At 40.0% G+C, this 25,576-nt stretch overlaps 3 protein-coding genes across 5 annotated transcripts; 1 reads left to right on the top strand and 2 right to left on the bottom strand.

Moving 5' to 3' along the window:
- Nucleotides 1–3,101: 3,101 nt before the first annotated feature.
- chid1 (chitinase domain containing 1) lies at nucleotides 3,102–10,340 on the bottom strand. Its single transcript, XM_066669185.1, has 13 exons — nucleotides 10,024–10,340; nucleotides 8,579–8,744; nucleotides 8,091–8,240; nucleotides 6,648–6,780; nucleotides 6,502–6,546; nucleotides 6,232–6,338; nucleotides 5,314–5,375; nucleotides 5,098–5,190; nucleotides 4,862–4,963; nucleotides 3,943–4,095; nucleotides 3,526–3,606; nucleotides 3,396–3,438; nucleotides 3,102–3,305 (listed from the first exon to the last, which is right to left on the bottom strand). Exons 2-13 carry the CDS (start codon nucleotides 8,684–8,686, stop codon nucleotides 3,207–3,209), a joined length of 1,176 nt encoding a protein of 391 aa, XP_066525282.1. The 5' UTR covers nucleotides 8,687–8,744; nucleotides 10,024–10,340; the 3' UTR covers nucleotides 3,102–3,206.
- A 1,258-nt stretch (nucleotides 10,341–11,598) lies between these two features.
- On the bottom strand, nucleotides 11,599–19,961 carry thoc5 (THO complex 5). Of its 2 annotated transcripts, none has more exons than XM_066668664.1 (20): nucleotides 19,533–19,550; nucleotides 18,954–19,051; nucleotides 18,298–18,441; nucleotides 18,094–18,207; nucleotides 17,900–17,997; nucleotides 17,194–17,340; nucleotides 16,147–16,261; nucleotides 15,446–15,578; nucleotides 15,234–15,311; nucleotides 15,085–15,128; nucleotides 14,846–14,945; nucleotides 14,608–14,716; nucleotides 14,354–14,455; nucleotides 14,152–14,248; nucleotides 13,282–13,393; nucleotides 13,049–13,152; nucleotides 12,566–12,653; nucleotides 12,284–12,399; nucleotides 11,912–12,105; nucleotides 11,599–11,799 (listed from the first exon to the last, which is right to left on the bottom strand). In XM_066668664.1, exons 2-20 carry the CDS (start codon nucleotides 19,047–19,049, stop codon nucleotides 11,736–11,738), a joined length of 2,055 nt encoding a protein of 684 aa, XP_066524761.1. In that variant the 5' UTR covers nucleotides 19,050–19,051; nucleotides 19,533–19,550; the 3' UTR covers nucleotides 11,599–11,735. The 2 variants fall into 2 exon arrangements, with proteins under 2 accessions (XP_066524761.1, XP_066524760.1); XM_066668663.1 differs by lacking the exon at nucleotides 19,533–19,550 and adding an exon at nucleotides 19,830–19,961 and having other exon boundaries at nucleotides 11,600–11,799.
- Nucleotides 19,962–20,180: 219 nt separating this feature from the next.
- Nucleotides 20,181–25,415, top strand: zgc:158398 (uncharacterized protein LOC568894 homolog). 2 transcript variants are annotated; one of them, XM_066669308.1, is made up of 7 exons: nucleotides 20,181–20,340; nucleotides 20,494–20,686; nucleotides 20,819–21,077; nucleotides 21,160–21,340; nucleotides 21,421–21,574; nucleotides 24,220–24,360; nucleotides 24,526–25,415. In XM_066669308.1, exons 2-7 carry the CDS (start codon nucleotides 20,528–20,530, stop codon nucleotides 24,544–24,546), a joined length of 915 nt encoding a protein of 304 aa, XP_066525405.1. In that variant the 5' UTR covers nucleotides 20,181–20,340; nucleotides 20,494–20,527; the 3' UTR covers nucleotides 24,547–25,415. The 2 variants fall into 2 exon arrangements, with proteins under 2 accessions (XP_066525405.1, XP_066525406.1); XM_066669309.1 differs by lacking the exon at nucleotides 20,494–20,686 and having other exon boundaries at nucleotides 20,181–20,425.
- Nucleotides 25,416–25,576: the final 161 nt, after the last annotated feature.

The following is a 25,576-nucleotide window of genomic DNA, read 5'->3' as shown; positions in this document are numbered from 1 at the left end:
ACACGTGCCACATGCTTGTTTGTAAGCTCACTGTCCAATTTACCAGCTACACTTAATATATTTGTGCATGTTTTAGTTCTACAATTACAGACTCTAGTCCATCTGACTTTGGACAAAAAAATAAGAATGTAAATTAATTTGAATGAAGTGACCTGAATGGTTTTAAATGGCTGATAAATGTATGAATATGATTTAATTAATTATTTCAGTTCATCCATCCATCCATCCATTATCCACCGCTTATCCGGGTCCGGGTCACCGGGGAAGCAGTCCGAGTAAAGAAACCCAGACCTCCCTCTCCCTAGCCACTTATTCCAGCTCTTCCAGGAGGATACCAAGGCGTTCCCAGGCCAGTCGAGACATGTAGTCTCTCCAGCGTGTTCTGGGTCTTCCCTGGGGTCTCCACCCCATTGGACATGCCCGGAACACCTCACCAGGAAGGCAGACCAGATGCCCGATCCACGTCAACTGGCCCCTCTTGATGTGGAGGAGCAGCGGCCCCTCTCCGAGTCTCTACCGGATGTCCAAGCTCTTAACCCTATCTTTAAGGGAGATTCCAGACACCCTGCGGAGAAAACCCATTTCAGCCGCTTGTACCCGTGATCTCATTCTTTCAGTCACTACCCAAAGCTCGTGACCATAGGTGAGGGTTGGGACGGATTGAACAGTAAATCAAGAGCTTTGCTTTTCTGCTCAGCTCTCTCTTCACTACAACAGACCGGTACAGAGTCCTCATTACTGCTGACGCTGCACTGATCCGTCTGTCAATCTCCCACTTCATCTTTTCCTCACTCGTGCACAAGACCCCGAGGTATTTGAACTCCTCCACTTGAGGCAGGATTTCACTTCCAACCTGGAGAGAGCACTCCACCCTTTTCCGGCTGAGTATCAAGGACTCAGATTTGGAGGTGCTGATTCTCATTCCTGCCGCTTCACACTCAGCAAAAGGTGGAGGTCCCGACTCGTTGAAGCCAACAGGACCACATCATCCGCAAAAAGCAGACATGGAATCCTGAGACCACAGAACCGTCACTTGGCTACGCCGAGAAATTCTCTCCACAAAGGTTATGAACAGAATCAGTGACAACGGGCAGCCCTAATGGAGTCCAACTCCAACTGGAAACCAGTCAGACTTATTGCCAGCCATACGAACCAGACTCCTGCTCTGTTAATAGGACCCCTGCATAGACCTTACCGGGGAGGCTGAGGAGTGTGATCTTTCTATAGTTGGAACACACCCTCCGGTCCACCTTCTTAAACAGGGGAACCACCAACCCAGTCTGCCAGTCCAGAGGCACTGCCCCTGCTGTCCATGCGATGTTGTATAGACGTGTCAGCCCCACAACATCCAGAGCCTTGAGGAACCCAGGGCGGATCTCATCCTACCACAAATGAGTTTTCTAACTACCTTGGCCACCTCGGCTCGGGTGATAGATGAGCCCTCCCCGAGCTTCCCAAGCTCTGCTTCCTCTGTGGAAGACGTGCTGGGGGGATTGAGAAGATCCTCAAAGTATTCCTTCCACCGCCTAATGACGTCACCAGTTGAGATCAACAACTCTCCACCCCCACCATATACAGAGTTGGTGGAAAGCTGCTTTCCCCTCCTCAGTCGCCTGACGGTTTGCCAGAATCTTCTTGGAGCCGACTTTTCCATGTCCTCATTTTCCATGTCCTCACTGAACTCTGCCCACACTCGGGTTTTTGCCTCGGCGACAGCTGAAGCCGCAGTCCGCTTGGCTCTTCGGTACCCGTCAGCTGCCTCCGGAGTCCCTTGAACCAGCCAGGCTCGAGAGGACTCTCCTCAGCTTGACAGCCTCCCTCACCCATGGTGTCCACAACCGAGTGCGGTGATTGCCACCACAACAGGCACCCTTGCGGCAACAGCTATATTCAGTCGCCTGAACAATAGAGGTCTGGAACATGGCCCATTCGGACTCAGTATCACCGGCCTCCCCTAGGATGCTGTCAAAGCTCTGCCGGATGTGGCAGTTGAAGACCTTTCTGACAGGTTCCTCTGCCAAACATTCCCAGCAAACCTTCAGCACACATTTGGGCCTGCCAGGTCTGTCCGGCATCCTCGCCCGCCATCTGATCCACCTCACCACTAGGCGGTGATCAGTTGACAGCCCAGCACCTTTCTTCATCCAAGTTTCTAGAACATATGGCCGCACATCCGATGATACGACTATAAAGTCGATCATCCAAATGTGGCCTAGGGTATCCTGATGCCAGATATAATTATGGACACCCTTATGCTCGAACATGGTGTTTGTAATGGATAAACTGTGACGGGCACACAAATCCAATAACTGAACACCACTTGGGTTCAGATCAGTGGGGCTGTTCCTCCCAGTCAGCGCCATTTCCCCGCCCCCAAAGGCACAGGGAAATTACCCTCTCTTCCACTGGGGTAAACCCCAACGTACAGGCTCTAAGCCAGGGGGCTATGAGTAAGCCCACTCCTGCCTTACGCCTCTCACCCTGGGCAACTCCAGAGTGAAAGAGCATCCAGCCACTCTCAAGGAGATTGGTTCCAGAGTCCATTATGTGTGTCGAGGGCAGCCCAACTATATCTAACCTCTCAACTTTGCGCACCAGCTCAGGCTTTCCCCACCAGAGAGGTTACATTCCATGTTCCAAGAGCCAGTTTCAGTAACCGAGGATCAGAACGCCAGGGTCCCCGCCCCCGGCTGCCAGATTAGTACCTCTCCCACAGGTGGCGGGCCCATGGAAGAGTGGACCCATGTTGCTCCTTCGGGCTGAGCCCAGCACGGACCCCATGTGTGAAAGTCCGGCCACCAGGTGCTCGCCGAGGAGCCCCTCCCCAAGGCCTGGCTCCAGGGTTGGGCCCTAGTAACCCTACTCCGGGCAAGGGAAGCTGCATCTCTGCTGTTCTTTTCATCTGGGTTTTTAATGGACCACTCTTTGTCTGGCCTAGGACCAATTTGCCTTGGGAGACCCCACCAGGGGATATTTTCCCAGACAACATAGCTCCTAGGCTCACACAGACATGCAAACCCGTCCACCATGCTAAGGTGGTGATCCAGAGAGTTCAGTACATTACAAATACACCCAAAATAGTAAAAATAATTTTATTGGCATACTCAGCATTGGCATTGTCATAAATATTAATGTACCATGATAATCAGTATTTGAAAAGATGAAACACATTTTTTGTGTGTGTACATTATTGGTCTAAGTGCAATTTATAAAAGATCATAGAAATAGTCCAAGCCTTGTCCAAGTTCCCACATCGAAATTCCTGTGCCAAGTTCTACTGCCAGGGCAATTCGTAGCTGGAGAAACTATAAATAGAAGATACACATTCCTGTCAAATTTTAACGGTATATCTGTCACAAATAAATAGTATTACAAAAAAAAGAAAATTCTCTTACCTTCAGAGTTGGGTAATAGACTATATGTTTTACCGTATTACTTCTGAAATACAAAGAAGCAACAAACAATGTCATAATTCATAACTTCATACAATTCCAATAGCTTTTAATTAACAGATTTGTGTTTTACCTTCTGTAACTGAAATAGTGCTCTCCTGAGTACTCATCCCAAAGTAGTTTAGGCTTGACTTCTTTCAGTAGCTCAATGAACCTATATAAGGCAAAGATAGGATTTGTCATTTGAGGCAGCTGAAGTTTAAAAAAAAAACACTATTGAAGGAATTGTGTGTTTTTGGCTAACACAATAACACAATCAAATTTACAAACAGGTTCTCCTGTATGAAAATATGTTGATATAAATAAGATTACAAAATACATTTAGTGAATGAAAACAGATATTTGAATATTTCAGAGACCGTGCCTTGTTTGCCAGGTTAAATTTACATAGACTGTTTTTTTCTGGACAATTCAAAGTGCCAGAATTCATATGGTTCTTTGATATAATTTAAATGAAAAGCTCAAATACAACAAGAATTTTCACTTATACCTTCCACCTAAGATGGGCTCAGCACCCCCGTGGCTAGAGAAGTCAAGGCCATACAGGTTCAATCCAAGTAGGATCTTGTGCCTCCACTGTGTCTGTGTTGCAAGCTTCAACACACACTCTCGCATCCAGGGCAGAGGGGAGCTAGGGCCAGGCCTTCAGCACATACAGCACAAGTATTAACCTCTAATTTGACAACATTTAAAATTACTACATTACTACTACTAATTACTTCATTACTACTACAGCTACAAATAATTTCTGACCAAAATTATCTTCACTACATGAGGACAAACAGTATTTTAGCATCATTATTGACACCCAAAGATGCTTTACAATCAACACTGTACAGAATGCCATTCCATTCAACATTCAATCCACACACTGATGAGAAGTGGCAGCCAAATCCAAACCGTGTACTCTCAGCCATGAACAACTGTCCATCTGGAGGACTGCATTGGGCACTAGGGATTCATCCAGGATAGTGTACCAATCCATATCAGGGCACACACACATTCACTCGTTCACTCTCTACACCTACAGACATTCATTCATATACACAATCATTCACTCACACTAGGACAGATATTAAAGAAGTCAATTGACCAAATCTCAATGTTTTTGGACTGTGGGAGGAAACTGGAGACCATGGAGGAAACCCACGAAGAGAACTTCACTTAGATGAGACTTGAAGCCAAGATTCCAGTGCTGGGAGGCAAACGTTCTAACCACCACCGTGCCACCCAATATATGTACATATATGTTTGTCTTGGTTAGGTAAATTGGCTTCTCTAATAAATGTCCTAGTGTGAATGAATGAGAGTGGGGAGTGAATTTAAAAATTCTAGTCACTAGGATGTTAGAAAATCTGGTAGCATTAATGAATAAGATAGTGTTTTATTTGTTTTTCATTTTGACTAACCTGCCAGGGTTGGAATAATCATAAGTCATCAAACTAAATGCGTCCACGAAGGGAGCCAACCTCTCAAAGTCTTCCTGCCCAAACATGCCTGGCTGGTTTGTCCTGAACACAAAAGAAATAGAAACTTAATCCTATGCACAAAACAAAGCAGAGCCTGGGTCTTGCTCATTCAAACCTCAGTGTGTAGCGACAAATAATAGAACAGCAACAGAATTATCACATAAGGAGTTCTTTACCCAGGACTGACAGCTGGAGGGATGACCAGAATGCAGGTAAGTTTCCCTGCCTTTAGGAACTTGCACAGGTGTGTGACCAGGTGGGCCAACTCTCTGTATCACACAAAAGTGACACAACACACATTTAGCCACATGCTCTGTAACAGAATGCTGAAAATATGCTATCAGGTTTAAACATTCAGCTGGTCATTGACACAAATAGTGAAACAAACAGACTTTCTCTTGTTGCCTCCCAGCTGACTCCACAGTTCCAGAGTGTAGCCATCAAATCCCTCAGCCTAAAACACAACAAAACAATAACACAAACTGCAGAACAAGGCTATGCTATGAAGTATAGTACTGTATATAGTAATACAAATTGATAGAAAATAAGCATAAAATCTGTTTTCTGTTTGCGACTTTAATATTAAAAGCAAAAAAGCCATATAATATTAAAAAAAGCCATTAAATATTAAAAGCCAAAATATTAAAAGCAGATTATCCTCAGATTAAGCCAAGTGCTTGCTGAATGAAGCATAATCAGAACAGAGCCCATATACAGGTGCGTTTAAAAAGGAAAACTCAATATTTTATATTCATTACATATAAAGTGACATTTCAACATGTTTTTGTTTCATTTTTGATCATTATGGTCAGTGTCTCAACCTTCTTTCATAAAGTCTAAAATAAATATGTAAAATACAGGCAATGCATGTTCATTCATACAACTTGGTTGGGGCTCCTTAACCACAAATTACTGCATCACAATGAAGTGGCACAGAGGAAATCAGCTTGTGGCATTGTTGAAATGTTAACAAAGCCCAGGTTGTTCTGATAGTGGCCTTCAGCTCATCTGTATTGCTGTATAAGCCATACTGACCAAAAACAAAACAAACAAACGAACAAAAAAAGGCTTTTTTCACAAAATAAAAACTCTTCACAATATGGTATTTTTGAGATGAGCCAGTTAAGCATGAATACTCGCTTAACTGAAAAATTTCAAAAATCTATCAGTAAATATAAAAAAAACGTACAAATTTACTACAACCTTCAGTGGTACATAAAACCACAGAAACCTTCTAAGACAAATACAAAGAACATAAATTAAAGAAGATATGGACAAAAACAACACAATGCTTTAATGCCCGACCATACCTTTGCCACTTCTACAACTTCTCTTCCAATCTCCTCAATCTCATCCTCGCTGTCCAGCACACTCATGTAGTCCTGATAAGACCAGCCATCAAATAACAAACGAGGCACTACAGAAAAAAGCGTTATTAGTACTCACATAACATAAGTTCTGTTCATAATGTAGTTCTGTTCACCAAGTCATTGAACTTAGCTAATAGTCATCAGAACTTAACCTAGGCACTCTTATGGTAAATATTATATTATAAAAATATGATGGGAGACAGTACTCACAAATTTTATTTTTCTTATTTGCTTTCCTCACAGCTTTGACCCAGCCTGTTAAAATAATTATGGTCATAAAATTCAATTAAAATTTAGTATATAGCATATAGTATTTCATATATTTAGGAGCAGAATCCAAAAGAAGTTACACCCACCAGGGTCGTGGTCATGCAGGCCGGTGATATGGAAGCTCTCTGGTCCTCTGCGTCTGAGCTGTAGCCACACTGGGGACACTGAGGTCAGCTTAGGCCCAAACAACTTCGCAATGTCATACCCATGAGAATTCCACTAAAGAAAACAAGAAATAAAAACTGAAATAATTTATTTCTTGGCTTTCTTAGGTACCTACAGTGTAACAAAAATGTTTATAGTTGTGGCTATTCTAGCTGCAAGTTTGTTTTTGCTATGCTTTTAATGACTACTGAAAGATGTCTTAGATTTGTAGTAATATAAAAAATCAATATTAACCCTTTATTGCATGGCGTTGCTTCAGGGAAACATGCTCATTTTCCCTCAGTATCACAATCACAAAAAAAAAACATACATCAGTAAAAAATGCCCATTTTAAAAATGAGGAAGGAAAGGAACCCAATAGACTGCTTATATTTTATCACATGACTTTTACCACCTTGTTCCAGCCTCTTCTCCTTAACTGTGCTCACACATGGCAGCCATGTGTTTTCAGCTCCAGAAATTTGAGGAAAAGTGCCATTTACTTGAGGATTTTCATGAATTAAAAAAAATATTTTCACAATTTTGGGTCTGTTCTGATTTCATTTTCCTCCACTGTTTATGTTATCTTTGAATAGATATTTTATAAATTGATAAACTAGCTATGTTGCTTGAAAGCAACAACATGAAACAGTGGATTGAGGATTCCATGTTTTTATGCTTCCTAGCAGTATGTCACACAGATTTTTTTCAGTTTGCAATCATCTGTGCATATGCTAAGATATGTTGATGCTGTAGCTTTGTGCGCTCAGTGGGTTTGTGTGCATGTGCCCCCACACACATTGGTAAATTCATTCATAAATTCATTCTTTGTTCTTCAGTACATTACAGCAATGTTATGAACAATAAAAATTTGGTTTTATGTATTGCTGGATTTCTTAGCCTAAAGACTGGACTGAGAATGAATGAACAAAATTGATATTCTTTTTTTATCACATTGTTGCTTGTAGGTAATGACACTCCACTAAAATGACAGCTGATAATAACTGTATTAATTTGTCAGCAAACATTGTCTTTTAAATGTTGTTGTTTAATCAATTATTTCACAAAATGTGATTTTCTATAAAATAAAAACATATTTTTTAGTCAAATGCACATTTTGAATTTATTACCATTATTGTACCAAAGTAACATACTTAAATTGACCCCCTATTATCATTATATTTTTTTACATTACTGTTATAATTGTTCATTGTGCTCTATGGAAGGTAACAAAATGTGTGCAAATATTTTTTAATCCACTATTTCATATATCATGCAATAGAGGGTTAAATATATTGTAAGAGCATATTGAATGGTGTAAATTTATATAAAATTTGAAATCTTGTATGAGGAACCACATAGAAAAGCCTGTAGAAAAAAGTCACCGGTGTGATGTAGCCCAACACTGCTCCCTGAAAATGGCGTGTTGATATGGATTGAGAGCAATATCTCTTTTCTTCTCTCACTATATCCCTCCACTGTGGATCTGTAACAACCAGTCCCCGCTCCTCCACTGTACGCTCTGCTACTGCTGTCTAAGACACATACACAGCAAGAAAAAGCTATGTTAAATACAAGAGCAAATGTGGCATTAGTACTGTTACCTCTGTACTTAATTTCTTTAATTGCCATTCAAAAAGTATAATTTCCCACTTAAAGTGTCAATCCTTCATCATCTACTTATAAGCACAAAAAATGTTAATGCATCAATTTTAATTGAAAACACAAAACTTATTTAAATTTAACAGTCTAAAGAGTGGATCAGACACAGCATCTTCATCTTGTGTCCACTGATGAAGGATTAGAGAACGACCAACCAGCATGCACACAAACACACACAAACACAGACACACACACACACACATTATATTACCTCAGCCTCCTGCACTTTACTGGTTTTTTTGGCATCTGTTTTTGAGAGGGTGCCTTGGATCAACGGGACAGACATGCAGATGTACAGCAATTGCAGAACAGTTCTCATCTCTGTCTGTTCTCCTCTTTTGGCCAAAGAAAATACATAAAACGTCGGTGGAAACTTCCTGTAATAATATCAGTGGAATAATCAGTGAGTTTTAATGCAAAGGTTTACACATATTTTATGTGTCTATGTTTTTGTTGTAAAATTATGTTGAATCTTTTTATGTGCCTAGATGATTATGATAGGATTTGTCTGTTTGACAGACAGCCTTTGTGTTGTGGTTGTGTAGACTTCGATATGACTCTGGAGGGAGAAACGTTCAGTTGTTTCTGACAAAGAATGTGCTGTGTTTAAGGGTACCCAGATGGACTTTAAGACCACTTCTGTACCTCTGTTAAAAGTGTACGATACGATACCTTATGTTCTGTCACTGTAAGGTCCAATATCATGAACCAAGTGGCTTTTGAAAGAGAAAATGTATGCAATATATATACAGGAGCTAATAAATTTGTAGCAAATGAGTTATATTTAGCAGCATTGCAAATGATCATCATGATGTCCAACATAATGAGTTCTTCATCAAAGATACGCAGCACATATGTATGAATTTAAGTTATCTTCACATTGTGAACATAAATATAATATACAGACCATTTATTACAATTAAGACTCATTTATATTGAGTTTACACCAGAAAAGAATGTTTTGTCTTCAAAGCACCAGACAAACAGATGAAAAATACTTTCACTGGTATTTCGTGTTTACTTCTATAAGTGGGACATGGTAACTGACAGCTTCAGTCTTGTTCTGTTGCACACCTCAAGAAGCATGAAAACAGAACAGATGAAACATTACCCTTACACTAATACTAGCCCTCACCCTATCACTAACCTTCACATTCACTCTAAACCTGACACTAACACTAGCCTTCACCACTAACACCAACAGTAACCCTCACACTACCACTCACCCTATCACTAACACCGACACTAGCCCTCACCCTATCACTAACACCGACACTAGCCCTCACCCTATTACTAACACCGACACTAGCCCTCACCCTATCACTAACACCAACAGTAACCCTCACCCTATCACTAACACTAACACCGACACTAGCCCTCACCCTACCACTAACACCAACAGTAACCCTCACACTGTCACTAACACCAACATTGAAACTCTATACCTGACACTAACACTAGCCTTCTCCCTATCACTAACAATAATCCTCACTCACATTTGTTATCACTAACACTAATCCTCACACTAACACTATCATTAAGACTAATTCTATAACTCACACTGTCACTAAACCTCACATTATCACTAACCCCCACACTAGCCCTTACTCACTCTACACCTATCTTAGCTGAAATGACGGTTAACGTTCCTCTGACCTGCTCCTTCGCTGTCCGCTGTAAAACAGAGAGAGAAGGTCCTTGATCGGGTGAGTTTGTGGACTGTCTTATTGGGTTTCTCGGGTCAGTGAGATGTCTTTGTGCCGCAGTCAACCCTGCACCACTTCTGTGTACACACACGGGAGTTCTGCTCGGACTCGGTTAGCCCTGCTGTTGTCAGTGAGCCGCGCGGTCACGTGACCCAGCGCCGCTCAAAGTGTTTCCTGTGTTTCAGGTGATTAAAGGCGCCAGAGGCTGAGTCCGGGAGCCCTCCACGGACGTATCCTTTCGAAATAAATCAGCGTGGGAATGACTTAAGACATAGGAACGAGATAGATAAACTGCATTAGGTCGTTCGCATGCTTTACTGTATTCTGAAGGCTCCGTAGAATCTCAACACTTCCCTACTCCCTACGTAGTGCACTATGTGGCACATTTGAATCCAAGCTATGTCCGGTAGGAGACTGCACACGTGGCTGAACCACAACTTGATCGGTTAAACATATGGTACGGTTTGGTGCAGGACACCACCATAAGACCTACACAACGTAGGGAATTTATGCGACCAGAAAATTTTAATTAATTGTACATTTTGTCCAGCCATTTATGCGAGATATGCATTTAACGTTAACGTTACAATATAGGAACTCAGAGTAAAAAGTAACTCAAATTTATCACCCCCACCCGACGACCACCAGTACCAAAAACAGATCTGATATTTTGTGACATTGAGTTCTATTACTGAGTAATTAATCAGTAGTTAATAGTAGTGATTAATCCAGCACTATTTATTAGTTCCTGCTGTGTCCCAGCACACACAGAATTTTCCATATTTGCCAGCCATCACGTGTTAATTACAATCCAAATATCAGTACACCTGACCAGTTCATACCGGATTAACCACTGTTTATGTTAAATGTAAATATTAAATAAATGTAATATATTCTGGGAAATAAAAGTAAAATGTGAACTGCCTTTGTTACATTTGTTAAAGACTTTTCAAACCTTCAGTGTGAGTGTGTTGGACAATTGATTTAAGTCGCTTAAACAAGACTTAAACTGTATATAAACTGCTTTAGAAGATATACATGTTTGTTTTCTATATGCCTGTCTAAGATACTTTGTACAGGAAAAATAAAATCAACAGGCTAATACACATTTGTTCATTCCTCTCTAGATCATGATTTATACTTTTGTGGTGCCCATGCATACAGAAACTGCAAAGGACACAATGATTATAAACTCTTGTCGGAGAAACAATTTTGACAATTAGTTAGAATAATTTTGGTTGGATGTGAGAAAAAAATGCACTGAGAAATCCTCACTCCTCACAACACCTGTTGTGTCTGCATGCAGTTGAGAAGAATAGTGATGTCATATATAGTAGTGTTGTCAACTTAGTACTAAAAGCAATATAATCTATCTGGGTTAATATGAGTGAAAAGAGTTCAATAAATCAATAAATGTGGATTCATCAAGACTGTGACACAATCGATATTTCATGAAATATGAAAAATGAAACTAAAAACAAAAGATGAAGACGCATTGTAGACAAAGTGTTTTATTTTCTACACTACACAGAAAAACACTATGATGCATAATCAAATACTTCTGAATATTATTAAAAAAAAAAATAAAGTAAATCTTAGAAGAAAGAAGGGTGAGGGAGAGATTGCATGGTACTGGGGAAGGTGTTAATACAAGGAATATATTCAGCGATGACTGAAAAAGCCTTGAGGGTGATTGTACTTAAAAGGCTTTAGACGATTTGGACCCCTGAAAATCAAAAGAGACAGTTATTAGTATTACTTTTAAAATGCCAAATGTAAAAATATCTGTGTGTCTGAGAATTTTTTCTCAGCAGTGAATTATAGATATATGTTTCTACCTGGCAGTGCGTAAACACATCTTCTCTCTTGGAAATTCTCTTGGACCTTCTGAGCCATCAGACACTTGGCTTTCAGTCTCCAGATACACATCCAAACACACACACAGACGCTGGATTTGATTAGTCAGGAGCTGCAGACCTGGACGAGGCCCCTGGAGTTCAGACCTGAATACGTTCACCTCGCTCTCCATTGCCTATATAAATAAGAATCAATTAAAAAAAAAAAAAATAAATAAATGTCTGGCATACCGATGGGTTCTTTAAAATAAAATAATTCTGTATTCACATTAGAGTCACAAAAATTGGAACCATATTGATGTAGACATTACTCAGGTATGGGTACATAAACCAACAGCTTCATGCTAAATTTACCCGCAGGTTATCATCTGTGCGACCACTACGCTCGCCTTTCCAGAGCAGTGAAAGAGAGAAGAGAGGCGTGATCTCTGGGTAGCGAGGGTTTAACACCACTGCAGCCTGGAGACGAGCTGAAAGAGTGGTAAATGAACAGATGTCAACAAAATGCTTTTGGGCATCAATAAATCATCTGTATTACAACAATACAACAATAGCATATAAATGTTAATCCCATGCTATGTTAGCAATTCAATTTAGTCCTTAAAATGTTCACATGAAGTCTCTCTACCTACTCACCTGTTCCTCGCTCTATAATGGACATAAAGAACAGGTCAGTCTCCTTCACCAGGCCTGCCTTTACCACATGATGCACAAAGCTGAACTCCTAAACATAAACACAGAATATTTTTAAACCTATAGTAAATAACTTACAGCTCTCATTGATGTTCATATTTACTGTAGCTCCTCACACGGAAATGAGTGTTTACACTAAAAAATTACCTCTTGATATTTATAATTTTATTTCTATTTTAACCCATTTCTGTGTGGTTTAAGTAGAAATAAAAGTATGAATATCAAAGTCAAAACAACCATCTTTTCCACACCCCCATTTCGGGAGGGTGTAGATCTCGTATTTAACACTTTCTGCAGAGCCGACACAGCCATCATGACAGAAGCTAGGCTCTATGTGTAATTTGCTAATCTGATTCTGTTACTCAACCATTTATAACAATATAATGCATAAATATTCTACTACAACCACTATAAATAATTATGTACCGTGAACTCCTGATAGCTCATCATGGTCCAGCGGGCTAGGCGAGAGACCACCTTGGCTGGGAAAAGATGCTGGCACTCACTGGAGACTGGAATTATGCTGTGTTCTGTAATCCAACACAAGAACACAACCATGAACAAATCAAATACATGTGCCCAATGTATAAGATGAGTGAATTTTACTCCCACCCTAACCATAGTGAATATGTATGGACTTTGTGTATGTGTGCACATACCTAGCGAGCTGAACTGTTTGTGTAAAGATAGGCGGGACTGTAGTCGCCTTCTCAGCAATTTCATGGTCGTCTCCATGTGACTGGCACTGAGTGAGCTGTTTGCACCCTCAGCCTGCATATCAAGTATTACAACATTTAATACATTTAGCAATATGTTGGTGGACAAATACTGATAACTTTCAGTATCAGCAAAATGTGTTGTGTACATAGACTCAGTATCTTTTGGAAGGGCCTCAACTCAGCTAACCAAGCTGGCTACAAATAACAAAATCCTGTCAAGTTTATCCACATTAACCTTCAGTATGTGACAGCCTAATATCATCAGGCGAGCACTGAAGGTGTACCTGGGTCCTGGTAATGTGTTGAGATATTTCTGCGTTTAAAGCAACTCAATTACAAACACCTTAACGTCAAAATACTGCCTTCTAGGGCACTGACCATTGAGACAACAAGAGAGCAAGGTTACAGCCTTCTATTTCAGCCTATCCCCATTCCCAGATGCTCAAAGAATTGATTCGCTTGGTAGTTGACTCCATTTCACTAGCTACGTTTACCTTTTATTCCGATGCTGCGGGACCATACTGGAATTGAACCATACTCTGAAAATAATTTTGGATACTGAGTAGTCTCCAATTAAGCCACATTTCAAAACTAATTTCAAAACACAACTCATTTCCAAACCCGAGCATGGAAAATCCTCTCAAGTGCAGAAAGAGGCAGACGGAAAAGAGCTTGGCACATGAGGGAAACTTAAAAATCAACAGGGCAAAAAACATTCAAGTATAGGGAAAAAAAAGTTAAATATTACACTATTATAACAAAATGAAAATCATAACAGAAACAAAGCAAGCCATGGCAATGAACACATACCTGTGGGGTGTCACTGGAGAACTGTACCCCTCCAAGATTCTGCACCCATGTGTAGGGATGTCCAAGTTCAGACACGTAATCCGCAAAAGTGGTAATGCTACAAATAACCAGACATTAAAAGGGAGTGCTCTATTAATGTAGTTCATTTCACAAATATACTTAGCTGCAGAACCTTTAATCTTGTTTGATTAGTTACACTTACCCCACTTTGTCAAACTGGTAGCGGTTAGCAGGGTTAGGAGTTTCTTGACCATGGTCAGAAGCATACAAGCAGTTTAACAGAGATTCTGGGTTCAGCAGCTCCCTACAGAGTAAGAGCAATATTGCACAACACGTTTAAGAAAATTAAAAAAAAAAACCTTCATGGACATAATAAGCAGCAGTTTCTTATTTATGTGGCAGAGGTTCTTCTCTTTCTATAGAGTATGAAGAACACAATATGATTCTGTAACTAACCCAGCACTGACAGCCCCCGAAAGGTCCACAGAGGTAGACACTTTAGCCTTCACCGTCAGAATGTTGAGGTTCATCAGGTAATAAAAGAACAAATGCAATATGCTGCCATCTGCAGAAAAGAAGAAAGTTGAAAGATGATGGTCAAGCATATTAAGATCAGCATGAGGTCAAAACATAATAAATAATAATTAGATGTACCCTTGATATCTGCCCTTTACATAAAAATATGCTCACACACCTTTGCACTTAAGGTCAATGCAGAGAGAGAGGGGATGTCGTTTCAGCATTTCTTTACGCTTGTCATCCAACTGAACACCAACGGTAGCTCGCCGTCTTTTCTGAAGAAACCAGCAAAGGGCTTTTTTTTTACTTTGTCTTCTTAATGTGAAATAAGACAGGGATATAACAATACATACAAGAAAAATAACAAGATAAAGACCAGAAAGCACAAAGTGGAAAAAAATGAAAGCAACGTACAGTATTCTGTTGTTCTTCCTCTGCATCAGAATCACTCTCATCATCTGAAGGGGGGGGGTGGGATTAAATAAATAAAAAAACAACAAAGTAATGTACTCACATAAAATATGTAAATATGTGCGCGCACACACACACATTCATGTCTTTACCTTGTGAATCTTCAGGGGGTCTAGACAGCGCCTTAGCTTCATCCACATCTCCACTGATAGACACTTCTAGGTTATTGTCTAAAATACAAATATACATACACTGCCATAAAGCAATACACACCTACACCACATAATTAAAATCATCAAATGATTGCTATCAAAAAACATCACTCATCATCTTTGAATACTCTTGAGAGAAAGGCATCTTTTACCACAAGCTTGCCCATAAGCATTGGCCTGCACAAACAGCACATAGAGAGGGGGAGGGAGGTGACGTGCAACTTCAGCCTGTTTCTGCACACGTTGAAATGGCATTGACAAGTACTCCTGCACAGGCAAAGAAGCCTGTGAAAGATCAACATAGAGGAAGAGAGAGAGCCAGAGAGAGAATGTGAAATTGTGAGTAGATAAGGCATCATCACAACAAATAATTTCCAAGGTAGAAAAAAATAATGTAAGCTATTTCTAACTTTTCACTCAATAAAATATTTATTACACTGCTTAAAATCATGTGTTCAAGCTGAACCCAGTTTGCTGCAGTTCCTAATTTCCTCAGTTATGACAGATTAAGACACATTCAAGCAAAATAAATAAATAAATGCAGAACATACATATTATTTGTACAAAAACAGCTATTTAATTCTGATTCATGTTATAGAAAAGTAAAAGAGCAAATTGTCCTTATTTGAGCTTGAGCTATTCTGTTGGAAGCTGGGAAAGTAGGGGTAACCAGGAAGCAAGATATCTCAACAGATAATTTGGCAAATTTAGTCTTGTACTTCCATAAACGCAAATTAAAACACAAACTGTTAATCACAATTAATTGTCAGATCAAATTTTTTTAAATTGTGACACTGAAAAAGTACGATTGAAAGAATCATGCATCATAATGTATTTTGAGTTTGTGCATTACCTGCATAATGGCGTGTAGGCCTGGCTGAAGACTGTTGAGATATTCTTTCTTCAGCTCAATTGCCTTCAATATTTTCTCTTTAGAGCACAGTGATTTCTTATACTGCTCAGCCAACCTAAATTAAATATCATAGTCATCAACCAATTTATTAACAGAAAACCTTATAGAAAGTAGAAATTCATGTACATTGAATAAGCCTTTTTTATTTCAAAGTGTATCTATATGGTACATTTGGGCAATAATCTTTTTCTCTGTGTGTTGTGGACATGTTTGATCCAAAAGCGCTTAAAGCCACTGTCCACTCAATTTCAGACTTTTCTTCCAACTGTGATCTATCTAAAAACGATGACTGCTCTGAATTGACACAGAGAATGAGGTAGGGGTTTGTTTTTTGGGAGATTTTTTTAAAAATGATTTGTTCTGTGGTGTTGTTTTACTTGACCCAAATAACAAACCCAGGCTAGTTTCAGGGTTTCTCCCCCATGGTTCTGGCTAGCAATAGCACTCCACTACTGACAGCGAGTTATTGCCACAACAAGGCCACTGTCAATCATTCTGAGATTCAACTCACCCTCTTAGCTCAGAACAGGTGGGTCAAAGACCACCCTCTTTGGAGCACAGCTGCAATGCGGATTTTTATTATAAACTATATTAATTTCTCGTTATTTTACAAATTGCGTCTGCTCCATGTGCAAAAGTTTTCCAATACACCTTAAACAATTTAGTATTTAAAAGTGAAATTCACAGTTTTGCTTGGGTCACACGATAATCACTGCTCCATTTAAGGTGGAATGAAAAATTCTGAAAGTGGCCAAAACCTGGATCCATTTAAATGTGGAATGGATAATTGTACTGGATGAGAGACATTGCTGTGTCTATGTTTTCTACAGTCACTAGCTACAACTTCTGTACTGTGATAATGCATTTTTGTCATATCACTCAACACTACTATAAAGAGCATATCTCAATGTGTGTTAGTGGGGGGAGAAAGCAGCTTGGATATTTGTGTGTATTTATTTTAGGACTGTTTCTGGGTATATGTATCACCTTTTCCTCTGTTCCAGTTCCCAGTCAAGGCGAGCGAGTGTAAGTAAGTGAGGATCTTCTTTGGTGAGCTGAGGGCGGGAAATTTCAGATGGAGCATCCTGAAAGAACTCATCCACACTGACTGGGTCGATCTCTTCATGCTGGGACCTAAACAAAAATACCTACGCTTTACAATATGTACAGCATGACCAGTCTGATATATAAAGTCATTTTTAGATACACTTGATGCTATAAGCATTAAATTATGTGGAAAAATGCAGTAGTTTAAAGTCCATCCATCCATCCATTATCTGTAACCGCTTATCCAATCCAGGGTCGCCAGGGGTCCAGAGCCCACCCGGAATCATCGGGCGCAAGGCGGGAATACACCCTGGAGGGGGCGCCAGTCCTTCACAGGGCAACACAGACACACACACATTCACTCACACACTCACACCTACGGACACTTTCGAGTCACCAATCCACCTGCAACGTGTGTTTTTGGACTGTGGGAGGAAACCGGAGCACCCGGAGGAAACCCACGCGGACACGGGGAGAACACACCAACTCCTCACAGACAGTCACCCGAAGCTGGAATCGAACCCACAACCTCCAGGCCCCTGGAGCTGTGTGACTGCGACACTACCTGCTGCGCCACCGTGCCGCCCTAGTTTAAAGTCATATCCTATTATTTTGTTATAAACCGAAGGTAAAGCTCTTCTCTTACTTGAACTCGAGGCACTTGCCAATTTCTTTCTGAAGATGCATGACTTCATATAGAAGATTCTGAAGCTGTAGGTGCAATACATCCACTCTCTGCTTTGCCTGCAGAAACAAGAATGAGATCCAAGACAAACGGCATGTAAATACATTGCGGAAACAAAAAAGACAAAGGAGGGCAGTGTATGTTTTTATATGTACCTCATGGGTCTGATCCCGTCCTTTCTTCAGTCTCATGTGTGCCAGGCGATTCAGCTTTTTCAAGGTGATGAAATGAACACAGCCTTGCCTGCGTCTCTCTTCAACTTCCAAACTCTAGACACACAAGGGCAGATATTCCAGTATCAGCATCACTTTTTTCCTTACCTCTTCATAGCTGTACTTAGTTTAAATAAAGTTTCTTACCCCCTCTGTAGCTCCATTGGCTTTTAGCTCTTGGATTTCAGCCATCAGTTTAGCCAGTGTTTCACATGTGTTTTTATAGAGGACATAATCCTCTTCAGGGTCTCTGCCCTCCAAATCCACCTCCTCATTATATACTCTGACATCCTAGATAAGAGAGATGTTCCGAAATATAAATAAGAAAAAACTCTAAAAGAGCACTCTCAAACATACATATAACTGCATTGGCTATTTCCCCCCTGCCCTTAATCCAGTATGTATAGTATGTAGGTAGAGAAATGTATAAACAAAAGATCTTTGAAGGATTAGACATGAGAGAGCCCAGCTAAAAAGCTTACTCACCCACAGAGTCATCATAGCATTTACTACACATGCTCATCAAGATTATTATAAAGTAAACTCACAAGAACACACTGTCTATGCATAGGTGGTAAATCAGTGACAGGATAGTACCAAAATGCAACACTGAGTGCTGAAATGCTCATTGCTGAATACAAATTGTGTTGGTGCAGGTGTGGCCTTAAGTTTACAGAGGCAGGCTTGGGACAGGAAGGTTGACAGTTAAAGGAACTCTACCAATTGCATTAGACCCTGATGGTCCTGCAGTGGCTGGTTTGAAGAATCTGTGTGGACAATCTCTCCAAACAGTGATCACTGACCTGTTCCCCTTCTGCTCGTCCCCGTTTATTCTCAGGAGTCCCACCGTCACTCCGGATGACTTTCGCCTTGCGCTTTTTCAAAGTCTCTGCAGACATGGCTGGATGAAGAAACATCACAGGACAGATGAGGAGCAGTGGACCATGAAGGTAACAATATTACAGTAACATGCCAAAACTGTTTTACATATTTGTTATATAATTTATAAAACAATATGGGAATGTTGTACTAGAAATATAGAATATCAATTATGGTCGTTTTCACTTTGATCAAATTTACAAAGAAACATTACATTTACACAGGTTTATAAAAAAATACAATGCTGGAATGTCATCACTATTAAATAGAAATTTGAAAGATACTTATTTACAGATCCAAGCATCTTAAATGAAGGAACTGTACGGAGTTGCATCTAACCCAATTTTAAGGCAATATTAAAAATAACATTTTTAGTGTGTAATATAATTCTGCTGCACTGGTTTACATAGTCACTGTTTTAAAAAGACTCTTCAACCTTTCATTTAAAAAAACAATCTGCGCTGAGCAGACCAATGTTTGTTGGAAACATATCGAAACAAAACCTTGTAATTCGATTTCTGGACCTCGACGAGTTTCATGTCACCTCTGCTGAAAATGAAACTTCAGATTCAGAGACGATACTGCGAGCTATGGCTGGGCTTTGCTCTTTTACAACGGTGTTGTTTATTTAAAGATAAAAGCACAAGTGTCCCTCGCACTGTGAAGTGTAACGTGCACAATGAAGACTGGCGGCTAACGCTAACACATAGATCCCCCTCTCTCCGTCTCTCACGCCGAAGATAACCGGCAAGTAAGCCCCACAGAATGATAGAAAACTACACAAAGACATTAATCCTCACCCTATACAAACTTTGATCAGTTTTGGGCAGAACACCTTGTTTAAAAGCAGTTCTCCAACAGCGGGGACACACCGGGGACCACTGAGCTCAGACACTAAGCTACACCCTCATCCGGAGTCTTTCAGAAATAAAAGTCCTTTGGAATCCAGGGAAGAATTTACGGAACGTTTATTTTCGTTTTCATCATCCGAGGCTTCTTAAAAAATGCTAAAGATATTTTACTAGTCGTTTTTAAAAGACATGTCTCACGTCTTTGCCAGAAAAAAACAACACATGTAGTAGCAGCTCTTTCAAAATACGTTGACTAAAGACTTTTATTTTGAAACATGAACTAAAGCTGTTTATCTCCCACCTGAGGAAGTTGTGAGAAGACACTTTTAAGATTGTAGAGCTCTTTATAGTTATCCTTGTTTATAATGTTTGTTTCACGTAGTTAACTCTGCCATTTACAGCCCACGCTGGTCACTAGCCGTTTCGATTCGCAGTGTGTGCAGTGACCTAATGAGAGGAGGTAGGGTGCTCATGTGAACGTGGGATCATTGATTATTCCGCACAGTTTGTCTCAGCACTGAGGAATGACAGACCTCCGAGATGATGTGAGCTTTAGTGGTTATTATTTTTATACTTTACTGCGTAAAAATAATTTGTTTTGCTGATGTTTTAGGTGGTCGCTTGTTTGGCAGTGTTAATAAAGCACTATGGCTCAGTGGAAGCCTGTCACTAATCTGAGGGCAAAGCTGGTACATGACCCTCCTCTTGTGGTTTTCTTTCTTTGCCTTCTCGTCCTTGCTGGAGCTTTTATTATTATTGGGATATATTCTCAAAACCATGACATTAAGAACCCAGACATCAGCATGGTAAATATATATACAATATACAATTCATATAATCATTGTTTCCTAATGTGTGTGTGTGTGTGTGTGTGTATAAATATATAATATCACCGCTGTCTAATGAAACATTCTGTCATCTGTGCATGCATGTTTCAGGACTGGAACCAAATGCTGGGATCAATTTTGGGTCTGAAATTCTGTACGCATTTAAACAGTACAGATATTTTGAACAGAAAACAAGTGGAAGACTCACCTCCACTGTTAAATCATGAAGATGGCTCTGTCACAAACACATCCCAAAAAGCTAAGGAGACTGTTACGCTTTCTCTGTTAGTACCTCTGGTGCGCATAGGAGGTGAACCAAATCACAACAGCATTAGTGCCACTTTACATGGGTACCAGTTGGGCCTAAAAGGTCTGTATGTGTACAGTTTTTAAAAAACAAAGTCTAACTCTCTAACACTGTTTTGACATTTGCATCTCCCTTCCCCTGATAGGTTCCAGTGGAAAAGAAATGTTAAACATAACACTGTTCTTAAGCTTACAAACTCAGTTGTCCAAAACTGAATCTGTCTCTGCACTTGACCTGGATCTACCCACTCCTGCTGAAGCAAATCCCAAATCTTTGGTATCCTGTCTGAGAATTACTGCTCCAGCTCACCTACTCCCTCAAACTCCGTAAGAGAATGCCTATGAGACAACAATAATATGATGCTAGTTTCTTTATACACAATGAGCTGAGTTGAGGTCATTTTCAGGACCCCACCGGCATGCCTTGCAGATAACTTGGAAGCTGTGCCTCCTGTGAAGGCTATTGCTACAGATTCATACAAGCAGACATCCCAATATGAACCACCTTGCCTCAGTTTGAGATTCACACCAGACCATAATCTGACTGTAAACCTCACTCAGGTAAAACACATTCAAATGTATGCACTTAATATTTATACGGTTTGAAAATGCTTTCTACATGTTTTTTTTATTATCATTAGTTTTTTTTAAGGCTTTTTGACTTTGATGCCAGCAACACAGCAAAAGATTTTGAATTGTGCAACACACAAAATGGTGCAATGCTATAAAAAATAAATGAGGTTAATTGGTAACAGGTCAGTGACATGACTGGGTTTTAAAAAAGCATCTTAGAGTGGCAGAAGTATAGACATGTAGGGGTTTACCACTCTGAAAGACTTAGAGGGCTAATATTAGACCAGTTCAAAGTCATGTTTCTCAATGTAAAATAGCAAAGAGCCATCCTCATCTACAGCACAATCTATATTCATCTACCAGAGCAATCTCTATATGCAAAGGACATGGCCCAAAACTAATATGAGCTGTCACTAAATTAGAAACAGATACAATTCTGTAATGACTGTACACTGTTAGAAAAATTGTCAGTGTGGTGGTACCATCAAATGTACTTATGCATACCTTTAATTGGGGAACATAATTGTACTTTATTCTATTACAATTTAGATTTTAAAATTATGTTGATTTCATATGCCCCATTTAATCTCCAGGACTTATATTATATTCTTTTATTTTACACAGTTCTATAATGAAAGATTACAAATATTCACCTCTCCTTCTGGAGAAGAGAATGTAACAAAACTGTAAAACCACTGTTGTACCTTTTTAAAAGGTACATTTACACAGTTTGTACCATTAGTAACCAATACCTCTACTGTAGCTTACTTTTCAAAATGTATAATCTCAGAAACATTTCTGAAGACCAGTGTATGTGAACACAGTTCATCTCTGCACAAGTTAAAAACTCTCACGCAAAGAAGCAGCCATGTATTAACAGGATTCTCTGAGCCAGCGGTCATTTAAGATGGATTGAGATCAAGTAGAAAAGTGTCCTGTGGTCCAATTGATCAAACTGAATTCTTTTGAAATCATAGACTACATCTTCAGGCTAAAGAAGAGAGTGAGCATTCGGCTTGTTATAAGCGCACGAGTCAAAACCCAGTATCTGTTAGGCTATGTAGATGCATTAATGCAAATGACATAGATGACTTGCACACCTGTGAAGGCACCGTTAATGCTGAACAATATTTGCCGGTTTTGGAACAACATGCCACCTAAACAACATGTTTTACAGGGAAGACTTTAGTTATTTCAGTAAGACAAGGTCAGTTCACATTTTGCATGGATTACAAGAGCATTGTCCCATAGTAAAGGGTAAACTAAAGTAAGAATAAGGGTAACTAAACTAGTTTCAGACCAATTATATATTTAGAGAATTACGAAAATAAAAAAAACACTGCTGTTGACCATAAAAAAAAAACCAAACTGTTGAGCAGCTATATCAAACAAGAATGGAAAATATTTCACTTTGGCTTTTTATTTTTGCCTTAAATACACAGATTTTTTTTATTTATTTTTTAGGGCTGTGTGAACATCATTAAAAATCAGTTGTTTTTTCAAATCAGATTTGAGTCACGATGTCCTAGACTGGATATGCATCCGAGTCATGGGCATGTGAAATGAATGTGAATGCTCAGATTGGATTTCCAATGCCTTTTTGCCTGTATGCATGAACCTATATCTTTTCAGCAAGCACAGGCAGCAACAATAGAGGAGACTTGAGCTCCCAAATGTTTTGCAAATCATTGCCTTGTTATTTACGCATACGGTCCCATTCATCCAGTTCAGGGTCGCGGTGGGTCCAGAGCCTACCTGGAATCATTGGGCGCAAGGTGGGAATACACCCTCGAGGGGGCACCAGTCCTTCACAGGGCAACACACACATTTGAGTCGCCAATCCACCTACGAATGTGTGTTTTTGGACTGTGGGAGGAAACTGGAGCACCCAGAGGAAACCCACGCGGACATGGAGAGAACACACCAACTCCTCACAGACAGTCACCCGGAGCGGGAATTGGACTCACAACCTCCCCCCTGCATGGGGTCCCAATTAGTCTTAAATGTGTTTATAAAAGTGTAACCATACCATTGCTTGTGGTAAAATGCATTTTACTTGATGTTAAGATGCTCACTTCTATTTGGAGATCTTGCCATTACAACACTAGCACTACAATGCTTTCAGGCAGATAAGACAGCGGAACAATTGTTCAGCATTATTAATAGCTGCAAGTTGTCATGCATGCACATAAGTGCTTGCCTGGTCTCATTAAATCTCTTTTGAATGAACATATTCGTAATATATTCTGAACATGGCGATGTAGATTTTGTGAGTGCATAGATCCAGTAAATGGAATCGGCTACACCCTGTGACTTCTAGGTGGTGAGGTCAAATAATTTGGAAATCCAAACTTACCATGTAGATAAAACTGAGAAAAGTGAAGATATAATCTGACAGACCACCAGACAGACCCATCTGTCTCAAAAAGCAGCCTACTCATGTCTTGGTGCATGTAAACTTGTAATTTATTTTCACATAACATTCTGGTGTAACACTAGCTTTTATCTCAGTAGTTGGTAGCACTATTCCCACCAGTTGCAGTAGTGTCGTGCTCACAGCTTTAAACTTTAACCTATAAAAGGCTGAGGTATGGTGTCCTCTCATACTCAAGAAGTGTTTTCCATTCTCCTAGGAAGAGAAAGCTCTTGCCAGGTATCATCTTATGTTGGTCAGCGTGGCACTGCTGGCTGTTTGCTGCATGATGTGCCTCATTGGAAGTCTTACCTGCTCCAGATCATGGCGTCACATGGAGAACAATCTTCATTCCCAAAAGGTGATTCATGGAAAAACTAACCAGATCCAATTAAATGGATGTTCACAGATTAACATTTGCAAGGCTTCTTTACCTAAAAGTTCACATCCTTATTTCCTTTTTTGAGTATGAATGTTTTTGTGATGTATATGCATCCTTAAATGAAGTTTTTACTTTTTATTACAGGAGAATCTGCTGAGGCCCTGAGTGGCACTTGAGATTTAATCCCTGGGAGAATCAAATTAGGAAAAGCATCTGTGAATACATTTGATTAAAGATTATGTGCTGTGTTGTTTTTTTAAAGGTATAGATGCAATTAAACTGATTTACTCTGGGAGTAATTTTGTTGTACAAAATGTGATAGTTCTATTAAATATTTCTACTGGCTGATATTTGTGAACTGCTTACCTACTACTCTTTACGGTGAGTGAAGTGAAAATTATATATTTTACGATGCTCTATTTAAATATTACATTAAAACAATACCAGACTCGCATTTTTATGTAGAGACACCTAGAAAAAAAATACAATGAATGTCATGGAAACACTGCACATCACTGAGATAAGAACTTCTTGTCCCAACCTTGGCAAAGCCATGGGATAGAGACATGAATGTATGTGCTCCATGTACCGCAGGGTCTGCAATAGAGAAGCCTTTGCTTCCGCAGGGCTGTTTTTAAATCGGTGAGTCTCTTGAGTCTGACCACAACGGTCCACGAGACTCAAGTGAAACGCGTGTATTCGGTCGAAGAGTCTGAGTCGATCCAATATCTCCGCCGTAGCCTTCGGCTCCTCACGCCACACACCGCGAGGGCAGAGAGGCGATTACAAAACCGTTGATTGTTCAACCTTCTCACTAATTACTTTTCACTCATAAACAAACTGCAGTCGAGAAATGCTCTCATCCTGTACCATCGCACAACGCGTGACTTTCTCATTTTTCTTACAACAAGCCTGCAAAGTAAACATTCTAATAAAGCTGAAAACACAAAACACCCAAATAATGGCTACTTTCTTTGCAGCAGAACCAAAAACTCCTCTTCTGTGTCCGTAGTCTTCTCTAACCGTTGCTCCGCTTCCACCATTTCAACGATCCGCTTGCGTAGCACCCGCTGTGAATGACAGTCGCAGTGGCCAATAAGATTGGCGGGAGTAAGCAGCGATTGGTTGAGAGGGGCTCGGGGGCGGGACTTGTGTGTTCGTTCTCACGCGTTTTTTGCGCAGGACAACGGAGGAG

This window comes from Hoplias malabaricus, chromosome 4 (genome assembly GCF_029633855.1).
Source record: "Hoplias malabaricus isolate fHopMal1 chromosome 4, fHopMal1.hap1, whole genome shotgun sequence".
Taxonomy (NCBI): Eukaryota; Metazoa; Chordata; class Actinopteri; order Characiformes; family Erythrinidae; genus Hoplias; species Hoplias malabaricus.
This window is presented reverse-complemented; position numbering and strand designations above follow the sequence as displayed.